Source organism: Heptranchias perlo, chromosome 13 (genome assembly GCF_035084215.1).
Source record: "Heptranchias perlo isolate sHepPer1 chromosome 13, sHepPer1.hap1, whole genome shotgun sequence".
NCBI lineage: Eukaryota > Metazoa > Chordata > Chondrichthyes > Hexanchiformes > Hexanchidae > Heptranchias > Heptranchias perlo.
The window spans coordinates 26,133,690-26,156,743 of record NC_090337.1 but is presented as its reverse complement, the minus strand read 5'-3'; the positions used below and the strand labels follow the sequence as shown (position 1 = coordinate 26,156,743).

The 23,054-nt window shown below is 41.6% G+C and overlaps 1 protein-coding gene across 3 annotated transcripts in view; it reads right to left on the bottom strand.

The window, feature by feature from the left end:
* fxr1 (FMR1 autosomal homolog 1) overlaps nt 1-23,054 on the bottom strand; it is a 94,453-nt gene that overhangs the window by 52,003 nt on the left and 19,396 nt on the right. For all 3 annotated transcript variants that reach the window (XM_067995210.1, XM_067995209.1, XM_067995211.1), the window contains exons 2-4: nt 20,557-20,609; nt 19,926-20,019; nt 2,149-2,220 (exon numbers count right to left, since the gene is read on the bottom strand). In XM_067995210.1, coding sequence (XP_067851311.1) covers nt 2,149-2,220; nt 19,926-20,019; nt 20,557-20,609 — 219 coding nt within the window. The remainder of the gene's footprint in view (nt 1-2,148; nt 2,221-19,925; nt 20,020-20,556; nt 20,610-23,054) is intronic.

Genomic DNA, 23,054 nt, shown 5'->3' with positions numbered 1-23,054 from the left:
CATGTGTTCTACTTCTGTATCTTACATAGCCCCAGGACCTACATCACTTATGCCATTTTGTTTTTCCTCAGCTGAAGGTTCTGTTGGAGCTCTTGTCGCTAAAAGTTTGGAATAAATTCTCCAGCCTCAACAAGAATAGGTTAGGTTAGATATACATTTGAGTATCAAATATTCTATTAATTCATCCAGCCAGCCCAAGTTTTTGGGTTTCTTTTGTGTTGCTTGACAGATTTCAATGGGAAGTGCAGGATCTGTGCTTGGACCACTGTTGTTCACCATGTAACAAATTATTTGGACTCAGAAATTGGAGGTATGGTGTCAAAATTTGCAGATGATATTCAATTGGTAATAACGTGGTGAACTGTACTAACAACAGGAAGACATAAACAGGCTTTCAGAGTAGGCGGATAAATGACAAATGAAATTCAAATGTTAGGCAGTTCATTGGTGGGGGAATAAGGAGGCATTTATTCCTTGGGAGGTAATAAACTAAATGGCATAAAGGAGCAAAGAAATCTGAAAATACAGATACATAAATCACTAAAAGTAGCAACACAAGTTGGTAAGGCCATAAAAAGTGCAAACAAGTACTGGGGTTCATTTCTAGAGGAACAGAATACAAAAGCAGGAAGATAACGTTAAATTTATATAAAGCCTTGATTAGATCTACACGAAGTACTGTGTGTAGTTGTGGTCTCCATACTACAAAGTGCACATTAAAGCACTGGAGAAAGTGCAGAAAAGATTTACCAGGATGTTATCAGAATTCAGAGGATGCAACTATTGGGAAAAACTGAGCAGACGGGGGCTCTTTTCTGTGGAAAAGAGACGATTAAGAGGAGACTTGATAGAAGTCTTTAAAATTATGAAGCAGTTTGTTAGGGTAAACATGGAGAAATTATTTCCACTTGTGGTTGAGTTCAGAACAAGGGGCCAAAAAATAAGATCGCTACTAACAGATCAAATGAAGAATTTAGAAAGAGTTCCTTTGCACAGAGTGGGTAAGAATGTGAAACTCTCTGCCACATGGAGTGGTTGAAGCAGCTAGTATTGATGCATTTAAGGGGAGGCTTGTTGCATAAATGAGGGAGAAGGGAATAGAGGGTGGGGGGGCAGGTTGGCAAGAATAATTAGAGTGGGGTATAAACACCAGTATAGACTAGTTGGGCCGAGTGACATGTTTCTGTGCTATAGATTCGATATACTGAATAATGAACTTCCAAAAATATACTAAGCTGCTCCTTTCAGGACAATTATACAATGAAAACTTAACCCCTTTAGGTTATATGGTAATAATCTTATTTGTTTCTTTTGTCAAGAAGTAGTGAAGGGTTGGGCTAGGAGTTTGTGGGGGCAAAATAACCAAAAAGGTGGTATGACTGAGTAACAGGAAGGCAAGGAGACAGGACAGACGGGCCGAAGAGCGGTAAAAAGAGAAGGAAAAGGGAGATCCAAGTAATTGGCTCAGGTCCGGAGTGGCAACCAAAGGCACACATGAATAGACACAGAAACTCAGGTTACGTAGGCATGGCACAGATTAGACTGGATATATCCTAGGTGTAAATAGAAAATAGGAAGGAGACAATAAGAGAGAGTCCGAAGTAAAGTCAGAGGTCCCGTAGTGGGATGAAGTTGACTTGTAACAATCCTTTGTGCAAACAAATTTCTCCTAACTTCTCTCCTCACTGTCAGTAACCATTTTAAATTGATGACCCATCACTGACTCCTCAGCCAAAAAGGAAAAAAAAAATCTTTCCCAATTCATACCATCAAAACCCTTAATAATTTGAAACTCTTGTTAAATCTTCTCTTAGCCTTCTCTGCTCCAGTGGAAATAGTCCTAGTATCTCAACTCTCTCCTTATAACCATAGTTTCCCATCCCTGGCATTATCCTGGTGAATATAACTGTACATCCTCTATGGCTGTAATGTCTTCTGTATAAATGAGATGTTCATAATTGCGTACATTACTTTAACAGTGGCCTAACCGAAGTTTTGTTACCCCTTTAATCTTGCACTCTATGCTCCTATTTATAAAACCAAAACTACAATACTAACATATAATTTGCTGTTCAATTATTTCTGTAAAAACAGTTTGCAATCCAATTATCTTACTTCACTCAATCATCTCAACTACTCTTAACTTACATCTCCTTTCATCATCCGAACCTTGGCAAGCCACCATCCACAGGGCTCTTGCTCATTTGCTCTAGAATAAACCTGGGAGGGGTAAAAGAGAAGCAAAGCAATAAAACAAAAGAGTTAATGATCCATGCAAACATTTTAATTATGACAGACTATATATTCACTCAAAAACTATTTGTGTGAAATGGTATAGTGCAGGGGTACAACTGAAGTTCATTCAAGGAATCCAGTCTTCAATAAATCACTGGTGAACGGAATAACAGTCTCCACTCTTGACTTGCTGCAATGAACGTCACAAAATTGCCCATATTTCTCTCATTTACTGGCTATCACACTCAGCTGCCATAAGAATGGAAACACGAGGTTGAAACTATACACTGATGCACTTAGGGGTTTAATGGTAAATCTAGCACTGACATTTCCCTACCTTGAGTTTTTTTTAAATGTTAAATGCAAAAATCTGTTTGTGCAAGTTTTTAAACAATCCAAATCACATTCAGAGAACATTTATGGTGCACTAATTTAGGTCCTCCATTCTTTTAAATTCAACACATTTTTTTAAACTGACAGATTATCACACCACCTTGTTTAATCAAGAATAAATTACTCATTGATCAAAACCTTTGTATACACAATGCTAACATCTACCTTCTTTATGCTCCTACGGCAAGGTGCCATTATGAGATGTCTGCATCAGTGCTGCCTTGCTGCAACATGGCTTTTTACGATATGGTATTTTCAGTTGCTTTGTTAATACTACAAATTAAGTTTACATTTAAAGCAATATTTATAGAGGGAAAAAACAGTAAAGAGAGAGAGTTTGATTTGATCTAAATAAATTTTCCTAATAATGATATAATTCATAATGAATGATACTTTCTTGATTTCCAAAGATAATTCTTGTTTTGTAAGCAGTCTTCACAAACACTGATTATATGTCAATGCTGTACTAAAACACTTGTAAACAATTTTACAACACCAAGTTATAGTCCAACGATTTTATTTTTAATCCCAAAAGCTTGTGGGATTAAAAATAAAAACGTTGGACTATAACTTGGTGTTGTAAAATTGTGTACAATTGTTAACCCCAGTCCATCACCGGCATCTCCACATCATGTACTAAAACACGTTTTTGAACAAAGTTTATTTCAGTGTATTGTAATGCAACATAATCTTAAGAATACACAGTATCAGGTTAGAAAAAAGGTAGTTTAGAAAAACTCATTTTCAAACAACTAGTAAATAGAAGACCGCCGACAACTAATTCCAGCACCAGTTAGTATATTTCAGCTACAAAATGAGAACCGGTTTCAAAGTAAATGTTCTGCACTTACTGATTGTAGCCATTAATTAAACTGCTAAAATAAAGGGAGGTGAAGGGCTTTATACCATCAAATATTTTTCTTTTTGAGTGATTAAACAACGTCTCTAAATGACCATGGTTAAAGTAATCTCACAGCTTTCATATTTCTTCCACGAAGTATTGTCCACATATTGCTGGAATGCTCCAGCCCCAGGAATGCTTCCCGGGAAGAATCACAAATAGGAATAGCCCTCCTTTGGATTTTGAGATGTTGTTGCATCACTAAGCCGGAGATGAATTCCCACATAGAAAACGTAAGCACTGCTGCAATATCAGCTCAACCCACTGAAAGGAATATAACATTATTCTCCTGAAGACCTGTGGCATGAACGGCTGGGAGTGTGGCGGATATTACTTAGAACAAAGAAGAAAAATCTTTATCAAAATAGGTGATCCCTTTCTTCTAAAGGCTCCATCTTCTACCAAAGTAGAAGAGAGAAGTCTTTAGGGAGGAAAATAGTTACTCCAGCTGTTATCAAAGACCTGACAACTGTGATCAGATCTCCAGCTAATCCTAGAAAATTGTGCTTTATAAAGGTGTGAAGAATACTCCATGTTAGCCCCACCAATATCAATAGATACTGGTTTCAATACTGCCCAAGAACTAGCAATGGAATGAGTGGAATTTGCCTTCACCAATCCCAAACAATTTCAGCCAGTCAGTGATGCATTCCACAAGTCACTGGCCAAGAAGCAATATACTGTCAGGCTTACTCAGTTCTTGAGGCAATAATATACAAAGAGGTGGAAAGAATTACACAAGAACTTATTGTGATCACCAACAAGTCAGAGCCCAGTTGACACTGATGCAATGAAGACAATCACTCAGAATTAACAATCTTGCATTTCCATAGCATCTTTCGCAATCTCAGCCAATTTGCACACAGCAAGGTCCCACAAAAAGCAATGAGGCAAATGACCAAATAACCTGTCATAGTGATGTTGATTGAGGGATCAATGTTGTCCAGGAGACTGGGAAGCCTCCCCTGTGCTTCTTCAAACAGTGCCATGGGATCTTTTACATCAACCTAAAAGAACAGTCAGGGCCTCGGTTTAGCATCTCATCCATAAGATGGCACCTTTTGAAAGTGCAGCATTCCCTCAGTGCTGCACAGAAATGTCAGCAAGATTATGTGCTCAAGTCCTGGAGTGGGGTTTGATCCCATTACCTGACTCAGAGGCAAGTGCTACCATTGAGCCAAGGCTGCCACATAAGTAGAAAGTCAGAAGAATGCAGAAAAGAAGACGTGAGGAAAAGGAGGAAAGGAGAAGGTAAAATGTTTGAACACTTATATCAGCAGTATGGAATAGAATCATAGAAATTTACTGCACAGGAGGCCATTCGGCCCATCGTGTCTGTGCCGGCCAAAGAGCAATCCAGCCAAATCCCACTTTCCAGCTCTTGGTCCGTAGCCATGTCGGTTATGGCACTTCAGGTGCACATCCAAGTAGTACTTAAATGCGTTGAGGGTTTCTGCCTCTATCACCCTTTAAGGCAGCGAGTTCCAAACCTCCACCACCCTCTGGGTGAAAAAATTTCTCCTCAGCTCCCCTCTAATCCTTCTATCAAATACTTTAAATTTATGCTCCCTGGTTAGTGCCCTCTCTGCTAAGGGAAATAGGTCCTTCCTATCCACTCTGTCCAGGCCCCTCATAATTTTATACACCTCAATTAAATCTCCCCTCAGCCTCCATCTGTTCCAAAGAAAACAACCCCAGCCCATCTACTTTTTCCTCATAGCTAGAATTTACCAGTCCTGGCAACTTCCTCATAAATCTTCTCTGTACCCTCTCTAGTGCAATCACATCCTTCCTGTCATGTGGTGACCAGAACTGTATGCAGTACTCTAACTTTGACCTAACCAATGTGTTATATAGTCCTAGCTGCTCTTATATTCTACGCCTCGGCTAATAGAGGAAAGTATCTGTATGCTTTCTTAACCACCTTATCTACCTGTTCTGCTACTTTCAAGGATCCATGGACATGCACTCCAAGGTCCCTTTGTTCCTCTACACCGAGGAACAACGGAACAGGAGTAGGCCATTCAGCCCCTAGTGCCTGCTCCGCCATTTGATAAGATCATGGCTGATCTGTGACCTAGCTCCAGATACCTGCCTTTGGCCCATATCCCTTAATACCTATGGTTGACAAAAAGCTATCTATCTCAGATTTAAATTTAGCAATTCAGCTAGCGATTCCACAACCAACGGATCAGATCAAAGCTCTGCAGTCCTGCCACATCCAGTCGTGAGTAGTGGTGGACAATTAAACAACTAACGGGAGGAGGAGGCTCTGCAAACATCCCCATCCTCAACGAAGGCGGAGTCCAGCACGTGTGTGCAAAAGACAAGGCTGAAGCGTTTGCAACCATCTTCAGCCAAAACTGCCGAGTGGATGATCCATCTCGGCCTCCTCCCGATATCCCCACCCTCACAGAAGCCAGTCTTCAGCCAATCCAGTTCACTCCACGTGATATCAAGAAACGGCTGAGTGCACTGGATACAACAAAGGCTATGGGCCCTGTCAACATCCCAGCTGTAGTGCTGAAGACTTGTGCTCCAGAACTAGACGTGCCTCGAGCCAAGCTGTTCCAGTACAGCTACAACACTGGCATCTACCTGACAATGTGGAAAATTGCCCAGGTATTTCCTGTCCACAAAAAGCAGGACAAATCCAATCCGGCCAATTACCGCCCCATCAGTCTACTCTCAATCATCAGCAAAGTGATGGAAGGTGTCGTCGACAGTGCTATCCAGCAGCACTTACTCACCAATAACCTGCTCACCGATGCTCAGTTTGGGTTCCGCCAGGACCACTCGGCTCCAGACCTCATTACAGCCTTGATCCAAACATGGACAAAAGAGCTGAATTCCAGAGGTGAGGTGAGAGTGAATGCCTTTGACATCAAGGCAGCATTTGACCGAGTGTGGCACCAAGGAGCCCAAGTAAAATTGAAGTCAATGGGAATCAGGGGGAAAACTCTCCAGTGGCTGGAGTCATACCTAGCACAAAGGAAGATGATAGTGGTTGTTGGAGGCCAATCATCTCAGCCCCAGGACATTGCTGCAGGAGTTCCTCAGGGCAGTGTCCTCGGCCCAACCATCTTCAGCTGCTTCATCAATGACCTTCCCTCCATCATAAGGTCAGAAATGGGGATGTGCACTGATGATTGCACAGTGTTCAGTTCCATTTGCAACCCCTCAAATAATGAAGCAGTCCCATCCCGCATGCAGCAAGACCTGGACAACATCCAGGCTTGGGCTCATATTTAGCAAGTAACATTCGCGCCAGACAAGTGCCAGGCAATGACCATCTCCAACAAGAGAGTGTCTAACCACTTCCCCATGACATTCAATGGCATTACCATCGCCGAATCCCCCACCATCAACATCCTGGGGGTCACCATTGACCAGAAACTTAACTGGACCAGCCATATAAATACTGTGGCTACAAGAGCAGGTCAGAGGCTGGGTATTCTGCGGCGAGTGACTCACCTCCTGACTCACCAAAGCCTTTCCACCATCGACAAGGCACAAGTCAGGAGTGTGATAGAATACTCTCCACTTGCCTGGATGAGTGCAGCTCCAACAACACAAGAAGCTCAACAGCATCCAGGACAAAGCAGCCCGCTTGATTGGCACCCCATCCACCACCCTAAACATTCACTCCCTTCACCACCGGCGCACAGTGGCTGCAGTGTGTACCATTCCACAGGATGCACTGCAGCACCTCGCCAAGGCTTCTTCGACAGCACCTCCCAAACCCGCGACCTCTACCACCTAGAAGGACAAAAGCAGCAGGTACATAGGAACAACACCACCTGCACGTTCCCCTCCACGTCACACACCATCCCAACTTGGAAATATATCGCCGGGTCAAAATCCTGGAACTCCCTTCCTAACAGCACTGTGGGAGAACCTTCACCACATGGACTGCAGCGGTTCAAGAAGGTGGCTCACCACCACCTTCTCAAGGGCAATTAGGGATGGGCAATAAATGCCTGCCTCGCCAGCGACACCCACATCCCATGAACGATTAAAAAAAAATTGCCGTTTGTGGAAGAGAGTTCCAAACTTCTACCACCCTTTGTGTGTAGAAATGTTTTCTAATCTTACTCCTGAAAGGTCTGGCTCTTATTTTTAGACTGTGCCCCCTACTCCTAGAATTCCCAACCAGCAGAAATAGTTTCTCTCTATCCACCCTATCTGTTCCCCTTAATATCTTATAAACTTCGATCAGATCACCCCTCAACCTTCTAAACTCTAGAGAATACAACCCCAATCTGTGCAATCTTTCCTCGTAACTTAACCCTTGAAGTCCGGGTATCATTCTAGTAAACCTATGCTGCACTCCCTCCAAGGCCAATATGTCCTTCCAAAGGTGTGGTGCCCAGATCTGCTCACAGTACTCCAGGTGCGGTCTAACCAGGGTTTTGTTTCGCTGCAGCATAACTTCTGCCCCCTTGTACTCTAGTCCTCTAGATATAAAGGCCAGCATTCCATTAGCCTTCTTGATTATTTTCTGCACCTGTTCATGACACTTCAATGATCTATGTACCTGAACCCCTAAGTCCTGGACATGAATTTAGATTTGAGGTTAGGATCAGATCAGCCATGATCTTATTGAATGGCGGAGCAGGCTCGAGGGGCCGATTGGCCTACTCCTGCTCCTATTATGTTCTTATGTCCCTTTGGACATCCACTGTTTTTAACTTTTTACCATTTAGAAAGAACCCTGTTCTATCCTTTTTTGATCCAAAGTGGATGACCTCACATTTGTCTACATTGAATTCCATTTGCCACAGTTTCGCCCATTCACCTAATCTATCAATATTGCTTTGTAATTTCATGTTTTCATCTACACTGCTTACAATGCCACCAATCTTTGTGTCATCGGCAAACTTAGATGAGACTTTCTATGCCTTCATCTAAGTCATTAATAAATATTGTGAATAATTGAGGCTCTAAGACAGATCCCTGCGGGACTCCACTAGTCACATCCTGCCAATGTGAGTACTTACCCATTATCCCTACTCTCTGTCAGCTTCCTCCCATTTATTGTGTATTCCCTTGCCTTGTTTGCCCTCCCCAAATGCATTACCTCACACTTCTCTGGATTGAATTCCATTTGCCACTTTTCTGCCCACTTGACCAATCCAGAGATACCTTCCTGCAGTCTACAGCTTTCCTCCTCACGATCAACCACACCACCAATTTTTGTAACATCTGCAAACTTCTTAATCATGCCCCTACATTTAAGTCTAAATCATTGATATATACCACAAAAAGCAAGGGACCTAGAACTGAGCCCTGCAGAACCCCACTGGAAACAGCCTTCCAGCCACAAAAACACCACTCAACCATTACCCTTTGCTTCCTGCCACTGAGCCAATTTTGGATCCAACTTGCCAGTTTCCCTTGCATTCCATGGGCTTTTTGCTCTCCAACCAATGTCATTTGGATGGAGACACCGGGTCAATACCATGACAGTTGAGGTCAGACAGTTAGGCTGGACAGGTGCAGAGATCAAGGAATGAGTAAGGACAGCAGTCCATGTTGGTGCTGATGTTTGTGTCTGTGGGTTTTGGAGCAGTGTCTTCTCTTGAAAAAGGAAGATTCATCTCATGTTTTTCCATGCAGTATCAGTTTACATCTGTTCCTTAAATTAGCAGAAAAGTCTAGAGGGAACTCCTCCCCACTTTGCAGGACAATAATCTGAGCGTTTCTTTGATATTTTAGTAAAAACACAGTTTCTTACTGGTGTGGAATCCCAAGTAGGGTCACTTATGCGATGAGATCACCAAGGGTGCAATTGGAAGCAGCAAGGGGTGCAAATTCAAATTGGCCTGATATGCACAAATCTGCTTTATTTGTCTTAAAACGTACTGTTTAAAATCAAATTAGCACACAGACACCATCTAGTGGCTATTAGTGGTGTGATTTCACTTTGCTATACTAGGATATAAAAGTTCAGTTTAAAGATTAACTGGCATGCACGGCACAAACAGATGCATCACTGGAAAATAAACAAAGTGTTCTGGGCTGTGTAACAAATGATTTAATGGTAATTTACTTTGTCCTGACTTTTGAAATTAGAAACTTGCATTTGCAGCGGCTGGATAGGCAGTGACTTGCTAGTGTTAGACGCAGGCAGGGAAACGTTCAGACTTAGTTCAAACAGACTGCGAAATAAGACTAACTACAACTTAGTTCAATATAGTTCACATTCTAGAACGGAGTACAAAATAATTGAATTTTGCAACTTCTACAAGCTTTTATGAACCTTCTTTAACTGGCTGTCTTGCTTCCTTCACTTCCCAGTGTCACTATTCTAAAGGTTAGTAGCTGGCAAACTTCTCAAACACTAATAATGTCACCATCAATGCCAACATTTCAATCAGATTTTTTATTTTGTTTCCTCGCGTTATAACTTGATCCGCAAGGTTCATTTTTTTTTAAACCCATCAAAATATCTGTAGAATAGTTAACTTAAATTTGCCAACATTTTTTGTGTCTAAAATTACTGCACAGTATGGAATTATCAATGTGCATCAATTATAAAAAAGGAAATTAAATCAAGAACATAAAGAAATACGTCAGAATCTGAAAAGGAAGTGACAGTTTATGTTTTGGGTGGGAATTAGAGGTGCAAGAAAGCCCCTTTTATTAACTTACCAAAATAATGAAATGGAAGGGAGAACATGGAAAGATTAATAGTACAAATATTCTAAATATTATTATAAAGAGGTAGCAAATGGGTTTGATACGGGAAAAAAATGAGGTGGTGTGACAGTATATATAAACACCTGCATTGATGCACAAGTGAGGGAGGATATAATAAAGGAAAGGCCAGGCACAGATTCACTTTGGATAGAAATAATAGATGGTAACAGAGGCAACCTGTGACTGGGGGTATGCCAAAGACCCCCAGGCCAGCGTGAAAGCCTTGATCTGGAACTGTGGGATGAGATGAAGAAGGTGACTAGTAAGAGTCCAACCAAAGTAGTTGGGAGATTTCAACTTACTAGAAATTGACTGGGGCAATAGTATCTCTATTGAAAAGATTTCTAGAGTTAATGGACTGTTTTAGGACTCAATTTGTGAAAGAGCCAACAAGGGGATAAAACATCTTGAATTTGATTATAAGTAATGGGGATGATCACATCTCCAACTGCAAGGTGGGTGAATCTTCAAGTGCCAATGATCAGAATGTGGTCACATTTGATATTTGAATGTGGGAATATTCAATGTAGGGAACTGCAAAATGCTTCACATGGGGAGACAAAAAATCCAGGAAGGGACTATTACTTAAATGGAAAGAAAATATTGTGTATGGAAAATGAGATCAAACTGGGGGCCTTGACTGACAATAAATTGAAGCTATCGCAACTGTTCAGTAGCAGTGAGTAAAGATGTTGGGATGTATTAAAAAGTCAGCCAAAATAGTGAGGTAATCGTGCCACTTTATAAATCATTGGTGGGACCACACTTAGAATACTGTGTACAGTTCTGGTTGCCACAGTACAAAAAGGATATTGCAGCTATTGAAAAGATTAAGAGGGCAACCAGAATGATTAAGAGGATGGAGGAATTGAACTATGGCAAGGGAATACATAAATTGGGCATGTTTTCACTGGAAAAAAGGCTGCAACTACCAGGATGGTTGAAGGTGAACTTGATAGAAATTGTGAAATGAAAAGAGACCAAAGTCTATGTTCTTCATAACCTGCATGGATTTAATTTTTAAAAAGGTGAGAACTGCAATGGTTACCTCAGTCAAGCTGTGCAACAGCTTTAGACAGATAAAGGGTAAGCAGTACAGCTCCAAAATGGAAGGGAACTTGGTGAAATGTGAATGGGAGAATGTTATGGGAAAATCAAGGAAACAGTTAAGTCTGAAGTTACTGAAGTGAATGTTCAGATCAGAAGGCTGCTAAGTATCAGAAGGAAGATGACAAATTGTCCCTCAAGTTTTTATTAAGCTTGGTTGCAGCAAGAAACAGTCCTAACCAAAGTCACAAATGACATCCTCTCTGATTGTGACCATGGTGCATTATCCCTCCCCATCCACCTCAATCTTTCCACAGCCTTCGACCACACCACATTCCTCTCATCTCCTCTATTGTGTCGCTCAGTGGGATTGCCCTCTCTTGATTCCAGTCTTAACTATCCAATCATAGCCAGATCATTCCCAGCAATGGCTTCTCTTCCCATTCCCGCACTGTTACCTCCAGGGTCCCCCACGGGTTTGTCTTCAACCCCCTCCTCTTCCTCATCTACACGCTGCCATTTGGCAACATCATCCACAGACATGGGATCAGGTTCCACACATATGCACTGATGACACCCAGCTCTACCTCCACCAACTTTCTCCATCCCTCCACTGCCTATTGTCAGACTGCTGGTCCGATATCCAGTCTTGGATGAGCTGCAATTTCCTTCAGTCTTCCCAATGTTTAAGTGAAGCCATCTTCAGCCCAAGCCACAAACTTCATATCCTCGCCACCATTCATTTTGCAGCCACTGTCTCAGGCTGAACCAGGCTGTTAACAATTTTGGGGTCATATTTGACTGTGAGCTGAGATTCCGACCCCATATCATCTCCATCACAAAAATTGCCTACTTCCACCTCTGTAAATCACCCACCTCAAACCCTGCCTCAGCTCATTTGCTGTTGAAACCTTCATCCATGCCTTTGTCACCACCAGACTCGACTATTCCAATGCACTCCTGATCTGCTTCCTATTCTCCACCCTCCGTAAACTTCAGCTCATCCAAAACTCTGCTGCCTGCATACTATCCCACACCAAGTCCCATTCACTCCTGTCCTTGTTGACCTATCATCGACTTCCAGTGTCCCACAGCCTGCAACTTAAAATTCTCATCCTCGTGTTGAAATCCCTTCCTGGCCTCGCCACTGCTCATCTCTGTAACCTCCTCCAGCCCTACAACTCATCCCAAACTCCCTGTTCTTCTGATGCATCCCCCCACCCCTCCATTGGTTGCTATGCCTTCAGCCATCTAGGGGTTCCATCGCCACCTTCATCCTCCTTACAACCCACCTCTTTAAGCAAGCTTTTGGACAACCCCCCCCGCCCCCAAGAGCTCCTTTGTCTTGCCATTTATTTTTGTCTGATTACGCCTGTGAAGCGCCTTAGAGGTTTTTCTACATTAAAGGCGCTATATAAATGCAAGCTATTGTTGAGAATGAACTGGCAAGCCATAACGAGGTCAGAATCGTGCATGCATTAAAAAAAATTCAAACAATTAATCTGCGCATGGTCTTCCCCATCATCCCAGGCACCTTGACACAGACTACAAGCATCTTTTTCCACGTTCCCTTTTAGCTTTCCGTACGTTTTTGTTTCTACTTGTAAATTGTGATACTTGACAATCCTTATGTTGCTAACTTCAGCTTCATTGAATGTTTACCTTTAGCCTTGTCTGATAGTTCATCCATTGAACCTAGTCACAGTCCCTTTTAATCCTCACTGGAGTGTTCCTAGACTATGCTGTACCAATTTAACAGTTAAATAGGACACCAGCACTGTTACTTCACTGTTTTATCAGTTAACTTTTCCTTTCAACCTATCCAAGCTTTTGCTCTTCTCAAATCAGCTTTGTTTTTGACTTTTTTTCCCTTTGCTGTTTTAACATTAAGGCTTATGTTATGATCACTCATCCCTAGTCATGAGAAGATAGAACAGGTATGATCGACAGAGAAATTGAAATTGAAGGACAGAGTCTTTTCCCCCTCAATTTTTATTTCTGCAAAGAGAAGAAACAGAATCCAAGTTGTTGCACAGGTCTGTGTGCTACTAATAGGTATCTGTGGAAAGCCCAATGCCAGGGATGGAGAGAGAGAAGTCCAAGATGGGGAGTCAGAGATGGACCACAGAAAGGTGGTACTCTTGATACAAGAGAAACAAAAGAGAATTCATCACTAACAGATTGATTTCATAAGCAAAAGAGTGGATACAGGAGTGATGGGTTCCATCTATATAGGACATACACCAGGAAGTGTGTGAGTAACATAAAAGTAGCAAGTGAGTGCTATTCAAACCAGATTGGGGGCTTATGAAGAAACATGGGCAGAGTAGACTGTGGATCATGCTTAAGAGCAGACAGAATAAGTGATCACGCTAGCATGAAGAATGCAGCATGGCAAGGAATATCACGTTACCCAGAGCACCTAATTGGGAGGTTATGGGGCAAAGTTTAAAACTGTATTTACACACAGAAATGCCACAAGTATTAGAAATAAAATGGTTGAACTGGAGACACAGGTGGCAACAGTAATTTTTTTTTGTTTATTCGTTCACGGGATGTGGGCGTCGCTGGCGAGGCCGGCATTTATTGCCCATCCCTAATTGCCCTTGAGAAGGTGGTGGTGAGCCGCCTTCTTGAACCGCTGCAGTCCATGTGGTGACGGTTCTCCCACAATGCTGTTAGGAAGGGAATTCAAGGATTTTGACCCAGCGACCTAAATCAGGAATCATAAACATGGCTCATCCAGAACGATGGGAATGAATAGAATTTACAAGGATACAGGGCATTCAAGAAGGGATACGTGCAAAGTGAAGACAGACAAGCCAGGATTGCAGGGAAAGTCACAATATGAAATTTTCTAGCTTGATGTATTTAGTGAGTAAAAAAGAAAACATTTGGGGTTTGCTACAGACTGCCCAAACAGTAGAATGACAATGTCCAGAACTATCTCTCATTTCAAACTATTACATTTCTATATTACACCTTTTCATATGAATTTTTAGCTGGACCTAAGTAATGCAAATTTAAAATGGAACTCTGTTTCTATAATCTGAAAGGAATCATCAGGGCCAGAGTTTAAGCAATGCATAACTCTCTCTGGTGTTAGCAATTAACTGCAAGAAAAAGGGACCACTTATCTATGTTATTGGCTATAAACAAAACACAATCAAGTCTAAGTGTTTTGGCTAGTATCTCAAATAAGAGAAATGATAATGTATAGAAATGTGCTACAGAAACGATATGGGGTTCTAGATCTATGACTGCCACTGCCAATGAGGGAGGCGGTCATGTCAGATGGAAGTCCCAAAAGGCATAATTTTAGACGTGATCTAGTAAACATCTCTCCAAATAATGGGTCATCATGCACTTCCATTTGGGTGACAGAAAAAGTTAGTATAATTACTGTCTTATTGAAAAATGGCCAACCATAGCATAACTTCCAATTTGCCTTGGGAAATACTGCAAGCACTTAACCAAACACCAGTACACAACTTCAGATGGTACTAATACTTCAGGGTTATGAGAGCTGAGTTTGATAACATAAGCTGTGTAAGTGCCACTCAAGATTAAATGGATATCCTTCAAAAACATTATGCATGGTATCCAAGACAAGTGCATACACAAGTGTAGCAGGAGTAAAGTAACCAAAAGTGCTCTGGAATAGATCAGTAGGGAAATTAAAAGGGAGGGGATGTGAAAAAGAAAAGATTTACAAAGCTTTAAGAGGGTGACTAGTTTGCAAAATAGATTATACAAAAAAAAAGCCAAGAGAGAACTGATAAGGGACAAAGCAGTTGATGCAAAACATAATGGGGCAGAACTTGCTCCCGAAATAACGGAAAGCTCAATAGCGCTCTCTTTTTTAAAAATGCTGAATCAGAAGAGCAAGCTGCTGCATTTGCATCTGTGCAGTAAAATGCAGAAATCGTGAACTTGCTCCTATCGGTGCGCCGGCGATTTGACAGCTGAGAATTAAAGGGCCATCGCACACTACGATCATAGAAATATCACTGAAAAAAAAATCGCAAACTTGCTCATCCACCCAGCTGACACGTAACTAAACACGCCACCAAAAGTTACCCTTGAAAATACCTGGTCTAAACTAAGTTTTAAAAGCATGATAGCTCTTCATGATTACCAAACAACTAAAAATTAATTTTTAAAAACGTGGAGTCTCTTATTACTCCTTATTTTAGTAGTTTCTGGTCATTTAAAAAAAAATTGAAAATTCAAAAATGTTCTTGAAAATTTTTTACTTCTCCCTACTGTCTCTAATTTAATTCAATTATTTCTTTGGCTTTATATTTAAAAAAATGTTTTGCTTACAATGACTTCCAGAATACTAAATTTAAATGAACGAAGTCTGCTTGCGGGCATGACTTCTCTTCCTGACAGATTTTGTGGCCGTGTCTTCTACGCTCAGACATTTACATGCAAATCAAGCTATGCTGTTCAGAGGCTAGGTTGATTGCGCACAATTCTTTAAAAGTCCAAAATCACGCAAGTTGATGCCACAGAGTCCGCGGTGAGTACATTCGTAAATTTATTTTGCAGGAGCTGCAGCGATCGTCGCCACGCCGCTCTGCACAAGTACTGCCCCAATGTACTACAGCAGCAACAGGTAGTCAAGAAGGAAGTTAAAACCCTGATAGACACGTATGTAGTTTAAAATGAGGAAAAACAGGAGATAACTTGTTACAACTCTTGGGAGACTTTTTTCTAAAACTAGGGAGGAAACCAACAATATGTCTTAATATCTTAGCTATTACAGAAACATGGCTTAAACAGGGGCAGGAATGCAGCCAACATTCCTGGCTGTAGGGTTTTCAGACGAGATAGAGAGGGGGATAAAAAAGGGGCGGAGGAATGGCAATATTGGTTTGAGAAACAATTACTGCTGTGAGGAGGGATGATATGCAAGAAGGATCATCAAATGAGGCCATATGGGTTGAACTAAAAAACAAAAAAAGGGGCAGTCACACTGCTGGAATTGTACTATAGACCCCCCAAACAGTCAGAGGTAGACAGAAGAGCAAATATGTAGGCAAATTTCTGAGAAGTGCAAAAATAACAGGGCAGTAATAGTAGGGGGATTCAACTACCCTAATATTAACTGGGATACAATCAGTGCAAAAAGGTATAGAGGGTGCAGAATTCTTAAACTGCATTCAGGAGAACTTTTTTAGCCAGTACATAGCAAGCCCAACAAGGGGGGGGGCGGGGGGGAGCAGTTCTGAATTTAGTTTTAGGGAATGAAGCTGGGCAGGCGGAAGGAAATTCACTGGGAGAGCATTTTGGTGGTAGTGATGGTAATTCAGTTCGATTTAGCATAGTTATGGAAAAGGACAAAAGATAGAACAGAAGTAGAAGTTCTAAATTGGGGAAAGACCAATTTTACTAAGCTGAGAAGTGATTTATCAAAAGTGGACCAGAAACAGCTACTTGAAAGTAAATCAGTGTCAGAGCAGTGGGAGGCATTCAAGGGGGAAGATTCAAGGGGTTCAGGGTAAACATGTTCCCACAAAGAAAAAAGAGTGGGAATGCCAAATCTACAGCCCCCTGGATGACAAGGAGCATACAAGGTAAGATAAGGCAAAAAAAAGCTTATGTCACACATCGAGAGCTCAATACTGCAGAAGGCCTAGAGGAGTATAGGAAGTGCAGGGGTGAAATTAAAAGAAATTAGGAAAGCAAAGAGAGGGCATGAAAAAATACTGGCAAGTAAAATTAAGGAAAACCCAAAAATGTTTTGTAAATACATAGAGCAAGAGGATAACTAAGGAAAGAGTAGGGCCCATTAGGAGACAACATGGTAACCTACGTGCAGAGGTGGAAGATGTGGGTACGGTTCCCAATGAATATTTTGCGTCTGTCTTCACAAAAGAGAGACACGATGCAGAGATTATAGTTAAGGAGGAGGAGTGTGAAATGGATGGGATAAACATAGTGAGAGAGGAAGCATTAAGGGGTTTAGCATCTTTGAAAGTAGATAAATCGCCAGGCCCGAATGAAACGTATCCCAGGCTGCTAAGAGAAGCAAGGGAGGAAATAACGGAGACTCTGACCATCATTTTCCAATCCTCCCTTGCTACAGGCATGGTGCCAGAGGATTGGAGGACTGCAAACGTTGTATCATTGTTTAAAAAGGGAGAAAGAGATAGACCAAGTAATTATAGGCCAGTCAGTCTAACCTCTGTTTTGGGCAAATTATTGGAATCGATTCTGAGTGACAGCATAAAATGTCATTTAGAAAGGCACGGGTTAATCAAGGACAGTCAGCATGGATTGGTTAAGGGGTCATGTCTGGCTAACTTGGTTGAATTTTTTGAGCAGGTAACAAGGAGGGTCAATGAGGGTTAACACATTTGATGTGGTGTACACGGATTTTAGCAATGCTTTTGACAGGGTCCCACATGGCAGACTGGTCAAAAAAGTAAAAGCCAATGGGATCCAAGGGAAAGTGGCTAGTTGGATCCAAAATTGGCTCAGTGGCAGGAGAAGGGCTGTAGACTGCAGGAAGATATCAATGGACTAGTCAGGTGGGCAGAAAAGTGACAAATGGAATTCAATCCAGAGAAGTCACTGCCTGAAAGGGTTGTGGAGGCAGGAACCCTCACAACATTCAAGAAGCATTTGGATGAGCACTTGAAATGCCATAGCATACAAGGCTACGGACCAAATGCTGGAATATGGGATTAGAGTAGACAGGGCTGATGGCCGGCGCGGACACGATGGGCCGAAGGGCCTCTATCCATGCTGTATGACTCTATGACTCCAAGTGTGAGGTAAAGCATCTGGGGAGGGCAAACAAGGCAAGATTAGCTTTCTGTGGCTAATTGGGAATCTAGATGTGATTAATTGCATTTCTGAACAACAAATGAGTAATAGACACTACTGTTGGGCATGTGATTGCCACACTCATTTTTACATGGCGTATGCCTGTGTACTTTAATCTTTTTGTGCATTTGTTGGTAAAATGGTCATTTGAAAAGCAGTGTGCGCAGATTTTTTTAGATTGCGCGTGCTTTACTTCTTTACTCAATGGTGGCAAGAAAAAAAATAACTTGCATTTATACGCCGCCTTTCATGACCTAAGGACGCCCGAAAGCACATTACAGCCAACGAAGTACTTTTCAAGTGTAGTCAATGTAGTAATGTAGGAAACGTAGCAGCCAATTTGCGCATGTCGAAGTCCCATAAACATCAATGAGGTAACGACCAGGTAATCTGTTTTTTTAGTGATGCTGGTTGAGGGATACATATTGGCCAGAACTCCCCTGCTTTTCTTTGAATAGTGCCATGGAATCTTTCATAGTCACCTGAGGGGGCAGACTGGGCCTTCATTTTAATGTCTCATCTGAAAGTTGGCACCGCTGACCGTGCAGCACTCTCAGTAATGCACTGGAGTTTCAGCCCAGATTACGTGCTCAAATCTTGAATGCAATTTGAACTCACAATCTTCTGACTCAGAAGCCAGAGTGCTATCACTGAGCCAAGGCTGACAGATGATTAAGTAAATATGCACGTGAAGCACATTTACCTGTATTGTGTGTGTATGTTAGGTGTTTTCTACTAAATTAGTGCACGTGGGTAATATGGTGTCGCTGTCAGCGATTTCTATTGGACCAAACTGTCCAAAGCAACAGTTAATGCAGCTTTAGAGGTAGATCTTACCTGATGAACCTCATGGTCTTCTTTTCGAGGAGGCGACATCCCAAACATGGGATGCGGGAGAGGGAAGTCATATGATGTATTGTACCTAGATTTCTGAAAGGTCTTTAATAAACTGCTGCTCGAGAAACTCCTTTATAAACTAAGGCGAGTGGGTATCAAGGACAAGACATGAACTTCAATTAGCAACTAGCTAAAGGGGAGGAAGCAGATGGTAGTTATAAAGGAAGCAAGGGAGTTTTTTTTTGGGTGAATCAGCTGACACGAAAGGGGTGTTTCAATTGGGATGCCCTCCTCAAAGATCCATGCTGTGACCATTCCTGTTCCTGATATACATTAACCTCATTGAAAGGTAGTTAAATTAGCAGACAGCGCCGAACATTTTGGGGGTGGGGGGGGGGGGAAAGAGAAAAACTGTGGATTCAGAGGATGCAGCCAAGATCTTACAAAGAAAAGTTCGACAGGGTATGCACCTGGCTCACCAGTGGCAAATAAAGTTCAATACAAACAGATATATACTGAAAATAAAATTTGGACACACATGTACTTCATGGATAGGACTGAACACGCCAACGGGGAAGTTCAGACTTTGGGTGTTAGACTCGACACTCACCATACTTAAACAGTAGTGAGATGAAGAATATTCGATTATATTGCAAAAGGCATGCTGAATCTATACAGTGCCATAGTCAGGACATACAAATTTAAGATAATCACAAAATGAATTAAAAAGGCTAGGAAAAAATTCTTCACAGACAGCCTAACATTGTATGATTTTAAACAATACATTGTTGAATTATGCTTGCCTTGCTTCTAAAAGCATAAGTATTTATGAAGGAATGATTTTGCAGACAAAACTGCATTTTTTTTTTAAACCATGTGTGCAGCATAGAAAAATGTTGAATTTGAATTGGAGGGCTGTCAAAAATGGTTATTGTATTTGTTTTGTGTGGCTTTACAAGTATTTTAAACTCACCTCAACCTCATCCCCTTCACTAATCTCCTTTTTGAGATCAGAAGGGGGTGGTAATCGCACATCACAGAAAGGAATTTGACGTGCCGGTTGCCAACTATTAAAGGAAAAGCAGTTTTAGTCAGAAAAATAAATTTGAATATAAAATTGAAAGAACAGCATCTAAAACAAGCATATTTTACAATATCTGCAATTTCCTCCCTCTAGAATTAAAACATTGAAATATATGAAACCACAGATTTAACAGATGGTTAGTTATATGAAGATATTGAAAAGTTACATAAGCCAAGTTAGAAAAAAAATGCAATAAAAAGTGTTACACAATGAAGGTCTTAACATTTAACAGCACTATTGAAAGTTTTTGCTAAAGGCCAGCACAGTAGTACCAAATAAATATTTATTCCACCCAAAAATTTTAGCAATACCTCTCGTGAAGGAGCAATGGCAGGGGGAGGAGGGTGGGGGCAGAGAAGAGATACACAATGGAGACTCATTCAGAAGCAGTAATTATACATGTCGGTACAGGGAAATGCTACTATTAAAACAAACAAGGCTAAGAGACCGAAATTTGTCAGTAGCTCTTTGATGTAGATATTTAAAATTTAAGTCCATCACTTGAATAGAAAATACTTACTTGTTCTCAAAGGTAATGTCAAGTGAATCTTCAAACACATCTTTTACGAATGCCTAAGACAAAAAAAAATTGTTTAAAACTCCAATTTACAATGAAATAGTTCATCAGCATATTACAGATCATGACTTATCATTTAAGACATATGGAAATAATCAATTTTACTAGGTCAACTGGATTGCTAGATTTTAATAAGCTAATGATTTTTTAATATTGTGAAGTCAGTTCCATCAATAATATCACATTTTTAAACCACTTTAATACTTTTGATCAATCAAAAATGGACATAATCAATTACAAATCAAAGCTCCATTAGAATCATATATCATCATATCAAGATAAATGCTGCTTGCAGACAGATATAAATAGGACAACGATTGTACTAGTACAGAACAAAGCCAAAGGCAAGTTTGGTAAAGAGTTTATCTAAAGTTTATGCTTTCATTTTGAGAACAGATGTGCACAGGGCTAAGAGGGTAAGCTACTTTTGGAGTGTAGTCACTGTTGTTTTGCACACAAATAGACAGGTCCCATTTCTTTTCCCTGGATTGCCAGCTCTGTATACTGGAGGCAGGAATACCTGTTCTTACCAAAATCCCTGCTTCCAATATACAAAGTCGGCAATTGGGACCTGTAGCTCCCTACCAGGAGGAGCGGGCGCTGCGTGATGAGTTCATCAGCAGACTATGGGGGGCAGGTGGTCGAAGGAGACAATTCATACTGTACTTAAAGTAGATAAGTCACCCGGTCCAGATGGGATGCATCCTAGGTTGCGGAGGGAAGCAAGGGTGGAAATTGCAGAGGTACTGGCCATAATCTTCCAATCATCCTTAGATATGGGAGTGGTGCCAGAGGCATTGAGAATTGCGAATGTTACAACCTTGTTCAAAAAAATGGTGTAAGGATAAACTCAGCAACTACAGACCAGTCAGTTTAACCTTGGTGGTGGGGAAACTTTTAGAAATGATAATCCGGGACAGAAATAACAGTGACTTGGGCATGTATGGATTGATTAGGGAAAGCCAGCATGGATTTGTTCAAGGCAAATCGTGTTTAACTAACTTGATAAGAGTTTTTTGATGAGGTAACAGAGAGGGCAGATGAGGACAATGCAGTTGATGTAGCGTATATGGACTTTCAAAAGGTGTTTGATAAAGTGCCGCATAATAGGCTTGTCATCAAGATTGAAACCTATGGATTAAAAAGGTGCAGTAGCGGCATGAATACAGAACTGGCTAAGCAACAGGAAACAGAGACTAATGGTGAACGGTTGTTTTTCGGACTGGAGGGAGGTGTACAGTGATGTTCCCCAGGGGTCGGTGCTGGGACCACTGCTTTTCTTGATATACATTAACGATTTGGACTTGGGTGTACAGGGCACAATTTCAAAATTTGCAGAGGACACAAAACTTGGAAGGATAGTGAGCAGACAGGAGGATAATGATAGACTTCAAGAGGATATAGACAGGTTGGTGGAATGGGCGGACACGTGGCAGATGAAATTTAATGCAGAAAAATGTGAGGTGATACAGTTCAGTAGGAAGAATGAGGAGAGACAATATAAACTAAAGGACACAATTCTAAAAGGGGTGCTAAATGGGATAGATTCAGAACAGATCTAGCAGCTCAAAACTGGGCATCCATGAGGCGCTGTGGGCCATCAGCAGCAGCAGAATTGTATTCCAGCACAATCTGTAACCTCATGGCCCGGCATATTCCTCACTCTACCATTACCAACAAGCCAGGGGATCAACCCTGGTTCAATGAGGAGTGTAGAAGCGCATGCCAGGAGCAGCACCAGGCGTACCTAAAAATGAGGTGCCAACCTGGTGAAGCTACAACTCAGGACGACATGCACGCTAAACAGCGGAAGCAACATGCTATAGACAGAGCTAAGCGATTCCACGGATCAGATCAAAGCTCTGCAGTCCTGCCACATCCAGTCGTGAATGGTGGTGGACAATTAAACAACTAACGGGAGGAGGAGGGTCTGCAAACATCCCCATTCTCAATGATGGCGGAGTCCAGCACGTGAGTGCAAAAGACAAGGCTGAAGCGTTTGCAACCATCTTCAGCCAGAAGTGCCGAGTGGATGATCCATCTCAGCCTCCTCCCGATATCCCCACCATCACGGAAGCCAGTCTTCGGCCAATTCGATTCACTCCACGTGATATCAAGAAACGGCTGAGTGCACTGGATACAGCAAAGGCTATGGGCCCCGACAACATCCAAGCTGTAGTGCTGAAGACTTGTGCTCCAGAACTAGCTGTGCCTCTAGCCAAGCTGTTCCAGTACAGCTACAACACTGGCATCTACCCGACAATGTGGAAAATTGCCCAGGTATGTCCTGTCCACAAAAAGCAGGACAAATCCAATCCGGCCAATTACCGCCCCATCAGTCTACTCTCAATCATCAGCAAAGTGATGCAAGGTGTCGTCGACAGTGCTATCAAGTGGCACTTACTCACCAATAACCTGCTCACCGATGCTCAGTTTGGGTT